Source organism: Diprion similis, chromosome 8 (assembly GCF_021155765.1).
Source record: "Diprion similis isolate iyDipSimi1 chromosome 8, iyDipSimi1.1, whole genome shotgun sequence".
Classification (NCBI taxonomy): domain Eukaryota; kingdom Metazoa; phylum Arthropoda; class Insecta; order Hymenoptera; family Diprionidae; genus Diprion; species Diprion similis.
The window spans coordinates 19,711,287-19,731,173 of record NC_060112.1 but is presented as its reverse complement, the minus strand read 5'-3'; the positions used below and the strand labels follow the sequence as shown (position 1 = coordinate 19,731,173).

The 19,887-nt window shown below is 40.4% G+C and overlaps 1 protein-coding gene across 2 annotated transcripts in view; it reads right to left on the bottom strand.

The window, feature by feature from the left end:
• LOC124408894 (cAMP-specific 3',5'-cyclic phosphodiesterase) overlaps positions 1 to 19,887 on the bottom strand; it is a 254,319-nt gene that overhangs the window by 159,306 nt on the left and 75,126 nt on the right. Inside the window, exon 2 of one of the 2 annotated variants that reach the window (XM_046886182.1) lies at positions 18,386 to 18,802. The exons of the other annotated variant lie outside the window; for it this stretch is intronic. Within the exon in view, the coding sequence (XP_046742138.1) occupies positions 18,386 to 18,516 (131 nt within the window). The 5' untranslated portion in view covers positions 18,517 to 18,802. The remainder of the gene's footprint in view (positions 1 to 18,385; positions 18,803 to 19,887) is intronic. 2 annotated transcript variants of the gene reach the window in all.

Below are 19,887 nucleotides of genomic sequence, written 5' to 3'. Positions count from 1 at the left end.
GACATGGCGACAGAACCGTGGTCACTATTTGATGAAAATTAACGGTTTATTCATGTGAAACGTATATAAAAGAAGAAAGAAGGGGGAAGTTGGCTTCGGATAAGTGGGATGGTCGCGGAGGGATGCGAGACCTAGTCTGGCCCGGGGGTGGGTTTTAGGGGCGGTCGATATACCAACCCTCCCGGACTACTTCCACCACATGCCGTGCGCAACTACTAACCCAGCCTTGCATTCATCCGGGTCTCCTTTATGCCTTGGATTTACCCGCGAACGCGGGGTCTAGGTCGAGGGTGCCGGTCGTCAACCGAAAAAGTAACCATCGAGAAACCTACGAGCCGACTCTCGTCCTGTCTGATCGCCCCGGACCAGCTTTGTCATATTCCGACGTGATATTGCTAGCCGGTCGTTCCCATTCCGCAGTATATTTCCAACGTTGATCCGCTCGTGGAATATCGAAAGCCCGCAGATGGAAACGTCGAAGCTGCTTCGAAGCACAACGTTTTTTGCTTGGTATCGAGGCTTCGTTGCTTATAGATACGTAGAGAGCAAGTGTTCTAGTTGAGATATGACGAGGATCGAATGAATGTGATCAATTATTTCACACCTTAATGTAGGTAATCGAAGTGTGTTAGTTAGTCACGAGGCGTCGGCGCGTTTACATAAGTCTAGCTTATTGATATGTAAGAAGGCAGTTGAGGATTCTCGTTAATTGAATTGCATCCAAGGGATTCCCCGATCTTCTGCCATTTTATGAAATTCCCTTCGAAGTGAATTAACCAAACTACGAGTGAGGCAAATAGCCTCAGAGAACACTAAAAATCTAACAAGGTACTGATTGCTGGATTTATTGGACCGTAAATACATCGGGACGTACCTACGCCTGTGTTTGTGCTGATTGTGAGTCTAGCTTGTACCGACTCAACGGCTTAGCTTCTCTTACATTTTCATTTATCTGAAGGTCCATTTCCAGCCGGTGTTGGCAGGATTTTATTTTAAATGACCGAATGGAAGAATCTCTACTCACAATTCGTTTTCAGTGATCTTCGATCATAAAATCATTCTGTAACAATCGAGTCTCATCATTTCGCATATCGATCGACAAAGGTACGAAAAGTCTCAAAATATAAGATCTTGGTGAATATCGTATGAAACGCTAATGAAATCTTGTTTGTCTCAGAACTACAGGTTGCATAGTATCGAATACAAATTAAGGAAATAAAAATTTCCCAGATTGTCCCATAGAGATTTTTTCAGGATATTTTTTTCTGAAAACCAATTACACCGTCGACCTCAGTAGACAAATTACCGGTATCTGCGCTACCATCAGGGCTTGATTTACATCTCAAGCAGGGCAATTTGCCGAGTTTTATGTGATCCGGAGTTGCCCGTACACGTATAGCCCTCCTTATAAATACAGGACCCAACGTAAACATGAGGAAGTATTATTTTTGTGAATAGCATTTCTGGAAGCAAGAACATCGCGGAACAGAGGCTTGGAGGCACAATTACGTGCGTAGAAGGATGCTGTGAGGGTTTAAGGGGGCTTTATATTTCTATACGGTATTTTATCCACTGACATGTCGGACTGACGAGCTCGTTAAAAATTGGAAATCCAAAATCGATGGCGGAGTCTCGACGGTACGCTGAACGATCCGAGCCCGAACACAATCACTTGGTACGTCAAAATTGAAATTTTCATGACAAATTGAATTTTCGGCCAAAATGACAAATAATCGCATCTCAGTATTTCCCGAACGATTTTAACGATGAATGGAATAATTGATTACACAGTGAGCAATACTATTGGGGGCATCGAAACGTGGCATTGATTGCAGCGATATGAAAAATTCCAAACACCCTCTCGCAGCAGACCTTGAAAACACGATTACATGAATATTAATCGCATCGACGCGTGTAGAATGTCATCTGCGATTATGGTCTCGCTTTTATCGAGATATAGACCTCATTGTATACGAATAGAGTTATAATAGAACCCTAATAGTCGGGTCGGTTTTATAGGTCAAGTTCTTATCGTCGGTGTACGGCTGAGGCCTAGAATAGGATCGATTCCAGCTGGTCATAAATCTACTCGACACTAGGCGCGTACTGAGGTAATTAGTCGCAAGAAATCAGATTTGTCTTCGCGAGACAAATCGGTTCCTGCAGAGGTCAAAGTTCCGTATCAGTTCTCCCAACTATTTTTTGCACCAATCGGTGTTCCTTTCACAAGAAAAGGTGAAAATTTGAAAAAAAAAAAAACTATGAAGAGGTGTTTTTTGTGTCATACGTGAATGTTATCGACAGAGCAGTGTTCGGGTGTTAACGACGTTCGGTGATTTTTGGGGATGAAGCTAATATTATGGAGAAAGTCAATGCTGTTCAAAAATCAGAAAATATCGCTAGTGGGTCACAAAGAGGCTGCTGTCTCTAATCAAAATCACACTTTCATTTTGCTCCGTTATATTCAAGAATGAACACACTGGGTGCAGGAGAAGTACGAGAGTATAAACATTGAACGCTTTAATTCTCGGAGGGGTGAGTGTGGAGAGAGAGAGAGAAAGAGAGAGCAATATGCGTGGGCTTTAAATTTCCTAGGTTTCATTTCGCGAAATTAAAGTGTCGAGTAGGCGGCTCGACTTTGTAGGATGAGCTAAACGAAAGAGGGTGAAGTCTGAATGGTTTCTGCGATCGGTGGTGACGCTAGTTTCAGTTCCGTTGCACAGTGTGCAAAAGTAAACTGAATAAATTGAAACCGGTTTGTTTCTCTAATATCGGTAAAGTACTGTTGTCACCATTTTGAAGATCGAGATGGCTGGATCCCAGTGTGGATCGAAATGTTGATAAACATGTGCGGAAACTTTCACCGGATCTTACGAACGTCAGGAAAGTTAATTCTCGCCTTGAAGAAGCTGGTTTGAACACATCGATTACTCGTACTTCCATTAACTTCAAACGATCAACTTTCACACGATATGCTTGTTGTATAATCCTGATATACATGCACAACACTCTGCAAATTTTGAGAAGGCAGCTTTTATAATCAATCATGAGTTCGAGTGTTGCCTAACGAGAGTAGACACTTGTTGTTCCTTTTCCTCAGCTTTTAGGCGGCACGAGTTATCGAATCAAAAAATTTCAGTAGCAAATTTGGGACTTCCGCAACTCTAGAATCGGTTTTCGGATATCTCTCCAAGTCTACGTGGACTGAACGACACTGACGACAGTAATTATCCAATAAAGTCCAGGGTGTTTTCCTGCTGAACCCAATTTCCTCTTGGCAAATGAACTTCCGTGTTCAGACCGGCCAACTACGATCAGAGATTGAACCGGCACGTTGACTCTCTACGGTTGCCTGATTTTGAGTTGTACTTCTCTATAATCTCGACCACACTCTTTTCTTCGATAAATTGCACAATTTTCTCTCTCGCAGTGAGTCCGTAGTGTCTTCCGGTATCGGCGTTTTTTATCGAAAAAAAATTCGACAGTCAAAATATGATTTGGCAAACGTAATTCAAGTATTCACGACAAAATTTACGAAGTTCAACGAAAATAATTAATTAGAAAAGTTTTTCAAAGTTTAAAATTGCAAGTTTACAGCTTATTGTTGCCGGTTGTGTGTTCACGCGTATACCACTTCAATCTGCAGTATTAATAATAAAAATAACTGTCATAACAGTAACGGTAACGTGGTATGGTAACGAGCTAGTGAAAATGTTCACGAAGATAATTATGTCAACAAAGTAATTCAAGCGACAGTTACCTCGTACATTTATGTAAATATTGTTTAATCCTGACATGAACCGATTCCAGGGCTTTCCAAGAATGAAAGCAAGAATATTATTTTGCATGTTTAATTTTACTCAATTAAACTTTTCGAAAATTAACAGCAGGTACTCAATTACAAATGTACAACTTGTACATTGTCTTGGAATAACTTTATGCGACCATGTACAACTTAATGGATCTGGAATCAATCGGCTTACCCAGTATATAATTATACGGCTAGATTATAAGTCATATCACATGGTACGTGATGTGTTTTCCTAGCTCTTGATTGAGTGTATCGAAGCTGAAATAAGAAGAGGCTGTCTTGAGCCCCAGACTTATATTTAGTCTTGGGTTGGGCACTTAAACCTCTAGGTACTCTGGTCTGAGCCGGCCGTTTCTCTTCCGTAATTCACTTAGCTGTTGTTATTTAATTAAAGGCTATACCAGTAGGCTACGGTTCACAGCTAACAACGAGGCTGGTCCTCGATGATAGCAAAAAAGTATCAAACAGAGTTTTCACCCGTAAATTCAAGTTTCAAACTGCAAAGCTTCACTCTGAATTGATCGGAATTCTCGAATTTGGGAATTTGTAATTGCTCACTTCCTGAGCGAAGAGTGTCCTTACCCATGGATAGATGGTTGTGTTGCGCATGAATTTTTATTCACAGATGACGATGATTCTATTGAATTCTTATCACTCGCTAATAAACTTTTTGAGCTGACTAAGGATAAGTCACGAACGCGGTATAGTCGGGACGGTTCCATGGTGCTGCGAATGGTGCAAAAAAAGTTAATAGTAAAATTTTACATTTGTGTTTGGTCGTTGCGCGGGAAAATTTTATACCACATACATTACGGAAGAACTGTGAATGTTGCCTCATAACCTTTCGATTGTAGTATTCATAAAATAAACGTCTGCGATATTCTCTGTATTTAAATTGTTTCCATGTTTCACACACCGCAGAAAACATCATATATACACATACTTACAATGGGGCAATTATACTGATTATGAGCAAACATGTAAATGATTGAACAGCAACTGATTCCGCATGTGTATCCATCGGTTCAGCTTTACGACTAGCGCAAAGCTGACACGCAATCGCGTGCGATTATATATAGAAAAGTCATCATCGTTAGCTAATGCAAACGCAGCAGGTAGGAATTAAAAGCTGCTAATTCGTACTAAGCAATTCCTGCAAAGTAGGTTAGATTATTTTAATTTTGATTATTGCATGCAAAGTACGTTTACACTGTCCAGATGTTAATAAACGTCGCTTTAGTCCTCCTTTCACGACTAGGAATGCGTGGCAAAATTTTCGTACGTGGTGCTGATGAGTATTAATGATATTTGTTCCATTTATAACCCTACTCAATTTCTACCGACGCGCGCCGCGATAGTTGAGGCTAATTTTTGCAAATAGTTAACCGTTTATGGCTGCTCGACTACCTTCACCATCTATATTCATCGAGAATGGTTCTGCTTCGAAGAAATTTCACTCTAGTGCTGCTCAGCACAATGCATAACGATAATAGCTATGACCGTAATGATACGCGGGGTAATCGTAGTCAACGACGTAGTAATATAATACGACTGCAGACGCCAGTCGTTACTTTGCATATATGAACATCACGTTGCACCTACTTGTACATACAGATCGGCGAGACTAATAAAATGCGCAAGTCGGATCAGATGTTTGTCAAACCGATTCATCGATCCCAGAACAATGTTCATTGTTTAGCGGTATTCGGAATGCTTGACCTTGCGGGTGGAATAAAATAATTAAGATATTAACTGCGGCAACGGCAATGGGAATATATACGATTACACGGAGGTGGATACGTAAGATGCGTGAAGTCCATCAGTCCATTGGAATGTCCAGTCCACCAGAAGTGTACGCTTTTTTACTCCACAATTCAGCCAACGGTTGGTTATAAATTATTCGAAAGAATCAACATTCACGTAGGTTGGTATAAGGAACAAAGGTTCAGTACAATCTGGACCGCGGAGGAAACGAGTTGTATAAGCAGATACCTTGGAGGCAGCGGCGATATAGATTATTAACTGTTGTGTCGGTTCGCTTTTCCAGGAATGTTGCTGTAACGTTGAAATACTCGGAAATTTGGGGAAATGAAAAATCATCCAGAAACCAAGCGAGGGTCTGTCGACGTGTTTCAGCCCCGTGGCGTAGTAAATAAACTATCTCTCAGCTCTGAGCGAGGAAAGCTCATTTAACACGAGGAACGAAACACTTGGTAAAGCGGCGATGCGATGTTCCGAAGCTTGAGAAAACAGAAGGGAAGACAAATGAGAGATTTATGAGGTAATCAGTGAACTCGGTGCCTAATCGAGGCTCTGTAGTGAGGTTTTCGGACTGACGCAACGATTACACTAAAGTCCGGCTGGCCCCAACATCACTGCCCCAGACCATCAGCTCTACCTCGAATAACCGCAAACTGACCACTTTCTAAGCCTTCTTTTGTCCTCACACAATCCTCTGGGGTAGCTCGACCATGTCCAAGTTTATCTAAGGCCTGCACCGTTGATTAAGAAAGGTGGGTAAGCGCTTTGAAAGCTTGCTGAAAAATTTAGCAAAAGCGTCAAAGTATTGGGTGAGAATCGATTTTGCGAAGTGGATGGACGTCATGGCCAGATAATAATTGAATGAGAATACGGAAATGCGAACGGATGAGAGTGCAACTCGTTATCAAATGAAATAGCGTTCATATTTTGATGAGAACTTTTACGATGATACTCAAAACGCGTTTAGGTGCTTGAATTTTTAATTGTGAATAATATATCTCACTTAAAGCTGACGTACCGAGTTAAGTGAGTCATAAAATTTGATTAAAGAAAACCGGGAATTCTTTCCAAGGACGTAGAAAGCAGCGATGAGTTGTCGAAACGAATGAATATGAATAAAAAGAAACTTGCAATGTTCGTTTCTTGAGTGATTTTCATACTCAAAGCAAAAGTAGCGATCGAGTGATATTTCAAATTTTACACTCACTCTCGTTATTACAAATTTGAAGCAATCACCAGGAGTGACTATAATTTCACGGAACAGTGAACGGCCCAACAGTACCTAACGCGTACCTTAACGCGTATGAATAAACATGATCCATGATCCATGATCCATTTCCCTTCTCGCTTTACTTTCTGGCTGGTAAAATTTGCCGGAAGGTGAATTTCTGCACCGGGTAAGTCACGGGTCGTGGAACTCGGATTACAAGCGATGGTCTGGCTGGAGGCAAGGTGGTGCGACCCGGCGGAAGTCTCGCCAAGCGAACTTCGGGAAATAGCTGAGGGACCAGACGATGCAACCCGGTCGCGGCCACAGCGTTCCGTATCGATCCTTCGGGACCGCCACACCACCGCTGGACCGCCAAACTCACCTCTACACCTTGACTCTACAAACCACGCATGAAGTGTCTGAGATTAAAAGTTTCCTCTGCATTTCCCTGGCTGCTTAGCCAAGTCCTTGGGAAAATCCTTGGCGACATTATCCCGCCTCCAAGTAGGTACCTTATGCTTGCGTCCCCGACACGCTCGGTATTCTTCAACACGTGCTTCTTATATTACTTTTTGCGATCATTTGTCTACTTCGAACTGGTTTGGGCGTGGGTATGATGTACGTATATAGCTATCGAAATATTGGTCATAGTTGAAACACGTGATTGCAAACTATCTCGAGGCAGTCTTTTCTCTGTGAATAAGTTGACGATATTTGATATCGAATACTTAGTCCACGAATTGCGACGATTTTTCATCAACACGTACAACATACGTTCAGCCAGGTTTATCCGACTCGTCGGCAAATCCCATTGTAATACCCGGATTCGAGGGCTTACTTAGAGCACAAAATAACGGGAGCGCTGCGAGTGATTGGTTGAATGATCGATCGGGGAGGGATTATACAATCTAGGCTTGTAAGCAAATCTCTCAAGCAATTCTTGTACATAATGAGTAATCCCGATGAATTGTTTCTTCCGAAAGCAGCTGGCTCGCTGGATTCGAAGTAAATTCATAGAAGTTAAATCACGCGTTGAATTCGACTGACATTTTTTCTCTTCATTTTGCAATATTCCATTATTCCGGCAGCCAGAAAACTGACGTTACTGGAAAAGCTGACGAAGCTTAAAATTCTTCCTTGTGTCGAATGCGTTATGCAACGTCAGACTCAGACCGGCATGCAAATGATGTTCAAACTACTACCAATAACGTCGGTATGCTTGTTTACACAAACATGATAAACGACTGCGATATGGATATCGTTCGGTATATAAGATATGTGGAAATTAAGGACACGACCTTTTCCAAGAAAACTGTGATTTGCTTTTCAAGTCATGAAACCAAGGATCCATGGGACCTCGAACAACTTATAGTGTATTGCTAGATCAGTTCAAATCAATACCAAGTACCAGCCTGATGAAAGGTTTCCCGTACGTTTCTTGATACGGATGAAAAAACGGAAGGGTTTTATATAACTCTGTGATAAAGTATACGCCGGAAAAGGACCGATCAGATTTTCCTCCGAGGTAAAGTAGTTCAAGTTTGACGGGTAAATGGATCGCTGTATACGTTCTATACTTCGCCTCCTTTGTTACTGTAAATCCTCGCCCAGAATTCTGGGCAGGATCATCCTTCACGAAACTGTTTCCGTCGACGAAGGCTGATAGCGTGTCTTTGACCGTGGAGAACAAGCTCGGATAGATCTGTGGGCAACACGAACCTTGAAATGAAGATGGCCAATCAGGATCAACACGCGCTTGTATCAGAGTAAAAAGGAAGTAATCGGGATTTGTTCCTAGCGAGTGGTCGATTAGTGGGAAGAATTCACTGACAGTTCCCTCGAGAAAGTGACTTCAAGTCCAATCATTTGAGCTTCAAAAATTTTCCACGAGAGATTGCAGTCAATTTTAATCCCGATGATATGATCCGTATGAAAAAATTTCTCCTGTAAGATGCGCTTATTTTCGATTGAGAAGCCACATCGCTACTTTATCTTGCGATCAAGCCACGCGATCATAAATCTTGAGGGAATCCGCCGATTCTTTCGGAAGTAATAAATGATCTAAAAGCAGGGGCTAGACGCCCATTATTCACTTCAAAACTTCATTCAATACGTGTATATACATATACTTGGAAAACAAAGGGATGAACAGCTTTCTCAACTTACAGGCTCTTGTATAGGCTCTCCTAAATCGCGTCAAGAAAAGCCATTATATTGTCTGATGTGTAAAACAAATGACGGAGGATTTATTTAAAACATTCCATATCCACTTAACAAGATGCATTATACTTCCGGACGACGTCTATACGCGCTTGTAAAACGCGTAAAGTAACTTAACGACTTGCAAACTGCAAAAGGTGAACCGACGAATTTATCCGCGGGACGTGACGTCATGCTCCTGTACCCGCGTCTAGATAAGAGTAAAGATTTGCCCACACCCATACATCGACATAACGGCCACACTTATCCACTGCGTCGATAAGGTAATTATACTTTAGTAAAGCGCAAGGGTTCGCCTCTGAGGTTTTTCTTTTTATTTTCTTTGTCTTTTTTATCTCATGCACGAGACAGAGAGATTGTGTTCCCTTTATCCGTCGACTACCACCGCCCCTTTTTTTCGCTTACGTACAGCGTCGCTGACGTTACGTTAAAGTCACCGAAGCGTTATTTCCAACGCTTATTAGAAACGCAGAGTTCGAAAATATTCCATCCTACATGCTGCACCTGCACGATTTTTCAATTGTTTACCGATGGAGCAAAGAACGCGAAGTTTAAACTGCGAACACGGAGAACGGCACACAGCAATTGTTAATACGGAACAAACTGGCTGCAAGCAAGTTCGTGTATTGTAAAAAGAGGTTCAACCGTGCAAGCATGCAGAGCATAGCCGCAAAATAAACGCTCGGTTACTATGTCCGGCCGTGGGACGTGAGGAGTTCTCGTGCTGACATAGCAGAGCAAATTTGAACAGGACTCAACGGCTTGGGTTTGGATTAACCGTAGTTACCTTAGACGACGCGTATATATTTAAATAAACGCGACGTCATATGACACATCAAACTCGAGGGTTCAATCTCGGTTAAAGCTCGAGCTTGACACCGTGTATGTACATACAGACGTGATATATAACGTATCTATTCATCTCCTTAATGTGTTAGGGCAACATCCGTTGGTACACTACCTACACTTGCCCCAGGATTCAAATTCATCATCGGGCAATAACGTTACGTATGAGGTATACGTAATACAATATTCACTCTCAGTGTGAAGACCAATTCACAGATTCTAATTCGATAATACAAAAATCTTGTGTCAGATTCCGGGGAATGTTAAGAATTTTCTGAACCCTATACGTCGCTAATTGATGTCAAAGAGGCTTTTAAGCTTTGTGATTTCACCAAAACATGATAAATGAGGGTTTTTATTTGTATATATTTTTTTTTATACTCGGTAAGCTTTCCTTCGTGCTTTTCCCAATCGATATCTCATATACGTACGAAGCATTCAAGATATCCGTGCCACATAATATGACTGATCGCAAATCTCTCCCTGCAAAACTTTCCGGCCAGTAGAACACAAACTTCGAAATACTCTGCAGAACGGCCGGGATTACACCGAGTGAAATTAAAGACTGACGTAAAGTTTTGAGAATGTCTGATTACTTATGAGAAAGACCAAGTAATTTGTTACAGAGCTTTCGAACCATGGAAGAAAATTTTTTATTAAATTTTTTTCGTAGTTTGTTCTCTGTTGAGCTTATTGGCTCTGCGTGTTCAGATATACGTGAGCTGCACGCACACTGATTTTCAATAAAATTGAAACCACATTGTTCAAAGAAGTGTTTATAATTGATAGATATTTTATTATATCTATATAAGCGTCATGGGTCTTTAATGGTTCGATGTTTAATGAGTACCCGAATTCGACAGGAAATTTCATAGAAAATGTATAAAATATATATGGGAATACAAAGAGGCAAGAGCGAGGCTAATTTTGACTCATATTGGATCGCCGTTTTCTTATGGAGAGACATGAGTCTTTTTTCCATGAAAAATCTTCGATTTTCGTTCTCGATATTTTCTAGCTAGCTTAGCGACGACTGCAGAGTTCTCTTTCTCTAAAAGTCGTAAATTGACGATTTATTATTCTCTGCTCTTTCTCAAGTCACTCACTGCTTTTCCTCTCCAGACATAGAAACTTGAAGCTCTTGGTCCCTCCAAGGCACTAGTGGATCCGAATATTCTACTTCTTTTTTCCAGTGGATTGCAAGCATTCAATCATATGATATAGAATCTTGAGTAAAATAATCACTTCTTTTTTGGAGGCAGTAAATCTCGACAATATAGTTTGCCAGTGCAAATGAGAATGCATTCTATATTTAAATAAATCCAATTACAGAGCCTGTGAGATTTAGCTCTAACTACATTCGTTAAATTACACGCTTCATCTGTCGATGAGTTGCAGGACAAGATTTTTGGAATTAATCAAAACTGAACTGTATGATGATGTACACTTATGGACCGCAATAGTACTGATTGTCAATCCATGAATTGATTATAAAAAAGGAACGTCTATACATGGCACGCGGTACTGCATGGATTGCAAATAAATTCGTGACCGCTAACTGTATTGGATTATAGCTGCCCATAAGCATAACGCTGTCATTACCATATTCGCTCAAACCTATGTGTCAACAACAACAATTTTCTACAATCGTCTTGTCGAATTTGACAAGTATTTTCTCTTGCGTGTAAATATATTTAAGATATTTTTAAGAAAACTTTATTTTCTTACTGGTAATTGGAGAAACACGAGTATGGGGGGTAATGATATTGAATTGTAATGTAAAGAAAAGTATACACATTAGCACGTGCCTCTCCAGTCTCGAAATTTAGCTCGTATCAATGTTCCTTGCAATAGGGACCTATATCGATCCGATAAACTGATCAGGTATATTCGTGGTATCGGCGAGACTCCAGTGGGACATTGCTATTGCAATCTAATACGTCAGCTTTCAACGTAGCGCAACTAGAGGTATCGCGCGGTTTCCGCATATACAGATAATATATAATATGTATCTATGTGTGTAGCTATGTAATATGCATGCATCTCAAGCTACGGTACGCAAGTTCGGCGCTGTGATCAACGTAACGGTGAAGTGGAGAGTAGCGGAAGAGGAAGAGAAAGAGGAAGAGGAAGAGGAGAGAAGGAGAGGGAGAGTCGCGAGTATCGATCCAGGTCTCGTCCAAGCTGGACCAATTATCACAACAAACGAATAACGCTAAACCGATTGTCCTTCTTTTTTCTTTCCCCCTTTTCGGCGGATCCATTTTGCCCACTTCCTTCTATTCAATCAATTTTGTTTTCACCGTAAATTCACTACGCAGTGCCAATTTATATCTGCAGCTTTGATTTGGAAGCGGGGTGGACGGGAGCTTGTAGATCAACGGTGACGTTTGGTTAGGAAACGCGATAATACCGAGATTCGTTAAAACTCTAAAATAATAACGAACTCTTCATTCCCCTGAAAATTTACTCTGTCCTCTCGCTTTCCGCCGCGATTGAATCGAGCTTCTCTCAGCCCGCCATATTATCTTTGAAATATATTACTCGTTAGATATATTCTGTTGAACATTTCACATCGCGGAAAAATTATACGTACATCGTTGCGAGGAAGCAGCTGTATTTTTAACCGATATCGAAAGGATTAGAAGGAAAAAGAAGAAATGAATGCATGAATATAAATGGAAGTATGCGCAGATCTATGGATCCCAGGGAAGGTGCAGAGCCGAGCGATAAATTATATACTTTACTCCGACGCCTGTCTGACATATTTAAATAACAACTGGTTAATAAACGTTGTTATTTTAATGAACTTGAGAGCTAGATGTGTTTTTTTCCTTTTTCATAGTTTCAACGATTCGGAATTCTCTTTGAATTATTCACGAAGAACGAACGGCAATTAGAAGGATAGGAATGCAGGAGAAGAATAATCCCTAATATAATAATAATTGTCATTGTTATCTATAGATTCAATTTCTAATCGCAGCACTTTCCTTTGTCTCCAAGTCTCCGACGCAGAATGTCTTTTGTTACACAACTAAAAAGTAATCTTAAGCAACTGCAGTTTGTTAATATGATCAAATGATATCGTATTAACTCATTCCATTATCGGACCTTGGTTTATTAACCCACTTATACGAATATTCGAACTTTACTCACGTAGAGTAGAGTGAAGACAGGTGCCATCGTCAAATTCAACTTACCTGAAACAAAGGAAAAAAAAAACACGTTTTGTTATTCTCAATTACAAGTGCCACATGCTATGTTGTCTGATATTTTATTAAAAAATATCGAATGACTTGGCTGAAATATTTCATGAAAATTATCGCACAGAGAAACGATTTAATTAACCACAAACATTGATACTAATTAATTAGTTTCGTCGTGAGCTTGCAATTTTTTTTGCTAAAAGAGAAAAAAAATTCATATCAAGAGAACAAAAAAAAGAAAATGTCGAGTAAGTTAACGACTCATAGAGTTTGGGTGGATTATTAATAACGATATTAGGGAGATTCGTGGGCACAAATTATCCCCGCTTCTCGCCGACGCCGGCTCGGTAATGATTTGTCTGTATTACAGGTGCCTGCGGCAAAAGGTTGTCTGAAAGGTTGACACTAGCTCCAGGCGATGCTTCAAGTTTGTACAACAGCATCGATAACGGAAGAAATACAATAGAAATTGTGACAACAGCCAGGCATCGAGCATTACATCTCCACATTCCCATATATTTGCAGTGCGTTGGAAAACATTTGCGAAACCGATACGATGGATGTTCCGGATTCTTAAAATTTGAAAGTAATTCAGGAAAAAACTCAGATATTTAACTTAACGAAAATATTGGCAGAATTCTTTTCAGCGATAGAATAATCAACCACAGATATAAGTAGGTACGTGTACGCTGTATGTTATTGCAGTATCGAATGGAAAATTTGTACATAATGGAGAAGTTGCGGTCACGCTGAGTTATTTACAAACGTGTTTGAATTTATTTGATCTAATACGCTGAGAAATATAATTATTTTTTAAATTTTGATCCAGCAGCGTCGAAAAATTATATCGAAACAACGACGATTGCGGTGTAGCTGATTATAACCGTTAAAGTTACAATAGTCAAAACGTGTGTAGTTAGATTAAGGTAACCGCTTCGACGATAAGACCTGGAAACACGTACGGTAGTCAAACAAGTACAATATTCAGGTCACGTACCCGACAACTACGCTGCAGTATTGAAAATTGTGCGAGTTTTCAAGGACTAGAGAGTATGGGAATGGATGTCGAAAAATACAGGTTACAAATAAACAAGGAAGAAAAACGTGCGAGTTGAAATCACCAACAATTTTGCAAAATCTATACGCAATCTTTTGAGACACTTCCGTTTCAGCGTAACTCAACATTTACGTCGCAATAACAAATATAAAATAAAAAATTTAATCTAACTAAGATACTTTCTAACGGAAATGAAATTTCGGACCAGGCAATCTCTCCAAACAAAAGCCGCGAATTTATTAGCACGAGGGGGTGAAAAATAAATAAATAAATAAAACAACACCGGATCTGGCCAGGATGAACGGCGTCTTTTATTACGGTTCACCGGACATGGACCTGAACTACGTCACGTAGCCGTGGAACCCCGTGTTGGTGGTAAAAAAAGAAAAGAAATTCCCCAGGTTAATAATGAGATGCGGCAGAAGGAAGCAGCGGACCGTTTAACCATCGGGATAAAAAGAACAAGGCATGGCTATCCATGGCACTCGCGGAATCCGGACAACCTTGGCTGCCGTCACGCGGCTCCCCCTTCGCCCCGGATTGCTCAACGGTGATCAATTAACTCTTCCCATTCCATACCATCGTTCACTCGCGTTTACTCAGCAGGCCGATTTCGCAGGTTCAGGTGTAAATCGTTCATGTACACTTATCGTTCCTATCGACACAGCTACCTATTCAAGGATGAAAAAATCTCGCATATCTTCTCACATAGACATGCAGATGCATTTCAGGTACTCCTCAGTCATACGACATGATCGTCCGGGGTTCAAAGAAACCTGTTCTGCGTCTATGAACACGGTGAGACACATTACGCTGTAAAAATATTCATTTTACCATCTATTTAGTGCATAAAAGTATTTCGGGTAATCAGTGCGTTTGTTATCGTTGTCAAAATGACGTTGCAATGAGTTACCGTTAGAAAAATCCTTGTTAAAAAAATTATTGATTTTGTCTTATCAACTGACGATACGCGTCACGTACCTACGAATCAAAGAGTTACACGCTAAGCTGGACACTTGTGAGGATCTAAAAATGGCGCTGTTAGGTCTCTCGAGATGCATGCGGAAGCGCCTTTTAAGCCACTCGAAAGTACACCCGAAAATATGAGTTGAGAAGGTATTAGCAGAGATTAGTCTAGGGATTAGAGTAGAGAGGGCTAGACTTGTCCTCGAGAACTGCACTCGACGAGTCTTAGTCCCAGCCTCACTTTGCTCGAGACGTACGACGCAGGGTAAAACACTCGAGTGTTCTTGAAAAATTTCCGGTCTCGTTTAAAACAGGGATGAAATTTTTTTGCAAAAGTGGTAACGTTTATTTGTGTGTTAAAGAATATAGGTACGCGTGAAACTGCAGGTCATGATGCACGTGGATCGTAAAAATGGAAATTAATCGCAGCGATTGTTCGTGCCTTCGCACGCGCTAGCAGCTTAAACTTTGTACAAATATGTGCGAACTGCTTTAAAATTCAGGCCACTGATGTTGACGCATGACCCTAAGGTAGCTTGAATCACTTTTTAAGGGGTTACGGTATACGCTCGAATTTATGACTTAACAGCTCGTTTAATGGGCGAAAATCTTGTCTGAAATCGGTGATTGGAATTCGTGAAATTTCATCCTACAGTCCGTAGGTATTCACTTTTAAACTGGTCGTTCAGGTTTTTACCAAGATACAAAAACGTTTTGACACACAATTTCTGCTATCGTTATACGTTGTTGCATGCAATGTCGAGGTGTCGGGTGAATTTGTAACAAAAAAAAAAAAAAAATAAGAAAAAAGCAAACAAAAAAAAAACCCATTCCGTTCAATTCACACATCGTCTAACAATGGCTCGCAGGCGTTATAATGAGGTGTGAACAACTCGAGAAATCCATTGCTCACTGGAATATAAAATAGGTATGTGATAATATATGCGCATGAAGATGTATACGAATCGCAAATACTGCATTGATATTCCTACTCGAAGAAAAGTAAAATCTGTAGAAAAATACTGTGACATTTGTTTCGGACGGTAACTCGTCGAATTTTTCAATACTTTTGTGTCTGTAATAATTCACAAATGTAAATTTTTTTTTTTTTTTTCAATATTTATGATTGGATATTGTCGTTTTCATTAAAGTGTATATCGAATCAATCGCCAATGATTCATCACATACGTATAAATTATTTCCAATTTGGCAAATCGTCAAATTCTAACCACCGCGTAAAAAAATGGTCAACTTTTGAGTTAAGAATGCACAAAAATCGATAAATCGCATCTTTTGAAGAGGACGTGGAAACGTTTGTTTCGTTCATCATTTTCTCGACGGTACGGTAGGTACGTGGCACACATGCCGATGCAGAAACAAACGTCTAAACCCCTATAACCGCACAGAAGCTTCTGCAGCATCAATAGAACCAGACAAAGCTCTCGTTGAAAGAGCTGCCGTTATTCACAAAAGAATTACATGTAGCTGTGCATAAACACGTATTATACACGGTTGAATGTGGGTTCGTACCGGCAGCATACAGTGTACGAGAAAAAGCATCAAACTCCTCGATTGCGGTTTACGTGGCTCGTGCGAAAAACGCCGGCTTCGACTCTCGTATAATACCTAGTGGAAAGTGGCGATACAAAACCAGCCACGATTTATCGGTTTTGGAAAAGTATTTACACCGGGTGAAGAAAAAGGTGAAATAAGCAAAGTTTCATAACAGGCGGTGGGAAAAATTTATCGCTCTTTATTTGAATAAATAGAATTTTTACTTGCTAGCTATAAATCAGACTGAAATCCGCCTGCGAGTGCAAAGAGGGAGGCCGAAGGGTAGCGAAGCATCCCCTGGTCTGCGGAAATATCGCGGAACATCTCTTTCACGGTGCCATGATTTTTTATCACGCCATTTTTTTTATTTTTTTTTATTTTTGGTACAATATGCGCTGTCCATTTTTATCAGTTGATAAAAAAAAATACCTATTAATTATGTTTATTGCCTGCTATCGAGACACTGACTGGGCATTGAATGTTTTCGAAAGCACGTCATCCACATAAATATGTCCACCTTAAGTCAGCCGTACGGTTACAAGAAATTTACGTTTGTGAAAAAAAAAATGCGGAAAAAAGTTATAGCCGTAATCAAACTTTGGTCAGTAGTTTGTTGCGTATAATTGCGTAATAGCATTTACCAGCAGAGTTAGGCTTACGCCGGTACGCATAGTTTTTTACGGCTTCGAGAATCTCCGGCATAGTTTGTCAACTTGGATAAGATATATTCAAATCTATTATACACAGAGCAAACACTCTGCGCGAAAATTCGTTTGTAAATTTAGGCTTCTGTCACCCTGCGGACATCCATTATTCAGAGGCAATTCACCCCGGGAATTTGAATTATCGAGGTATCAGAATTCGGATGATTTTGTCTCGTTGTCAGATTTAGTTGACGGTGAAAATGTAGCGTTAGTTTTGACAGTTTCACCAACATTCGTCGACATCGATACTTGCCACAAGTTCCATCGCTTACCATATTTATTTTTCTATTAAATTCCTTTTGCGTTCTAATTTATTATTCTTATCATACTTCGTATAATATAAAATAATAATTATAATATTAACTGATACAGAAAAAAATTTGCCAGGCCGCAGGAATGATCCAATTGATTGTATTATGTATTTTATTTAATTGAACGTGGTAAAATTTTGCAATTAATTGTTTCAAAACCGGTCTTTTATCTTGAAGTATAAATCATGACCAAAACATGACGTTCGTGCAGCCTACGAATACCACAGCTAGCGGTAGAATTTAAATAAAATAAAAAAGAAGAGAAATTGCAAGTTATAACCTTGATCTTTGATTGGGCCGAAGCAGTAATGACGAATATAACTAATCATCGTATCACGTCAATACCCAGTGAAGAAAGATCGACAGGGTTGATATCACTCATAAATTTGTCTTCCAGTTGACTCACCCTGCAATCTCCAAATTGTGATTTCAATCTTACATATTTATACATATAACAATTACTCATCGGCTGTTTGTACGTATGTATCGCGAAGACTGGCTTTTTCTACCGGAAACTAAAATTCCCGTGTTAAGTGTTTCGGGGTAGTTAATTTTCCCAAGAGAGAGAGAGAGAGAGAAAAAGTAACGGGGGTGGGGCAACCGAATCAGCGACGATGCCGCCTGGAATTCAAAGGGTCGGCTGATAAGGCCTGGTGAAATTCTGCCCAGGATTGAAACGCTTTTCGCCCCGTAACAAAAGGCCGAGTGAAAACGCTGGGCTAGGTCAGGATGAACTCACCCGCATATCCAGGAATGCCGCCTCCTGGGAATGCTGCTGGGAGGCACGAGCAGCAAAGGAACGGTCCCCGCTATTCCGCCACCCTCGCCGGCCGGAAGCCGGAGCTCCGGGACCTGAAGACTGCTGTTCATTCTCAACTTCGAGCCGGAGGAACTCCAGGGTGTCCAGGACTTCCAGGGCTCGTCACTCACGACGACAAGCCGCCCACCATAATCCCTGACTCTCCACTACTCACCCACTGAACAACCATAATCAGTCGATCGCTAATCGTCGACACACTGCACAAGTGCAGTCCGTATCACGCATCACACTTTCGACAGTCCGCTTCTTCTCATTTATTCTACTATTTTTATCGAATTGATATGATTTTTGGGTTTATTTATATTCCTATTATTTTCACTGTGGTTGCAGGTGTATCTGGATCACGTTGGAATTTGGGGTTAAAGGCAAGAAAGAAAAAAAAAAAAAATTAAACACTTATAAACTGCGATAAACGGAAACGGGGAAGGCAAACTACAGCAAACTGTTAATTACACTACGTATATAACACACCGTTAATTAATCGATTAATATCACTTGTTGATTCTATTCGATTTTTTGTTCGACTAAAATATTTTTATAGTCTATTAGGATTTAGTGAGGGTTCAACGCTTTTTATTTATTTCGCAAATTTACTCGATTCTGCGGAAGAGCTTTCTTCTTTTCTATCGATTTCCTACACATGACTCTTAATGATTAATATATAACTGAAGTATTCACGTCGCGTGCTGTATGCTCAAACTCCTGACGATAAACTTATTAATGCAGAATTTTCAGCCACGTTAAAAGTCGTGCAAAAACTACGGTCTGCAGCCACGTCCTGTATTCGCTCATCGGTTGTTCGCGTTTTTTAAACAATCGTAGCCTCAACACGAATATTTACGTCGATCCGGTTAAACCTGCCGGAGCCGAGCGCCTTATCCACCTTGCTAACCGACCAAACTGAACGTTGTCTAAACCGAAAGTGTAACGAAGTATCTGCCAACAAACCAGAGATACTCGACCGTCCGCGGGTTTACGCAATACGCATGAATATGCGCATAAGTGATATGATATGTTGGTGTTACATCGCCTAGGAGTCGCAGGATAGCAAATTCGCGATTCTGCGATTCTTCGTACGAATTTTAAGAGACGCCAATTATCCGACATTAGCGCGTGTCTCTTTTTACTAAAACGAACCTGCAGTGCTTTTTTCTTCTCGCTTCCATTCATAACCGTTAAATTGTTTTCACATCGGTTGGATCATTCCTTCAGACAACTACATTCTAAAATAATCATTGTGATCGTTATCGTGACCACCGTCACTATATCGTCGTCGGTGTAAGGAATTCTTAACCTTGAACCACGTGACACGGAAGCTTTGAGCAGGTACATAGATTGCAGGTATAAAAATCTTTTATTCGATTTTCTTCTGGTGAACACTCGCGATAAAATCTCGTATGAACAGAAGACTGAGATTCGCG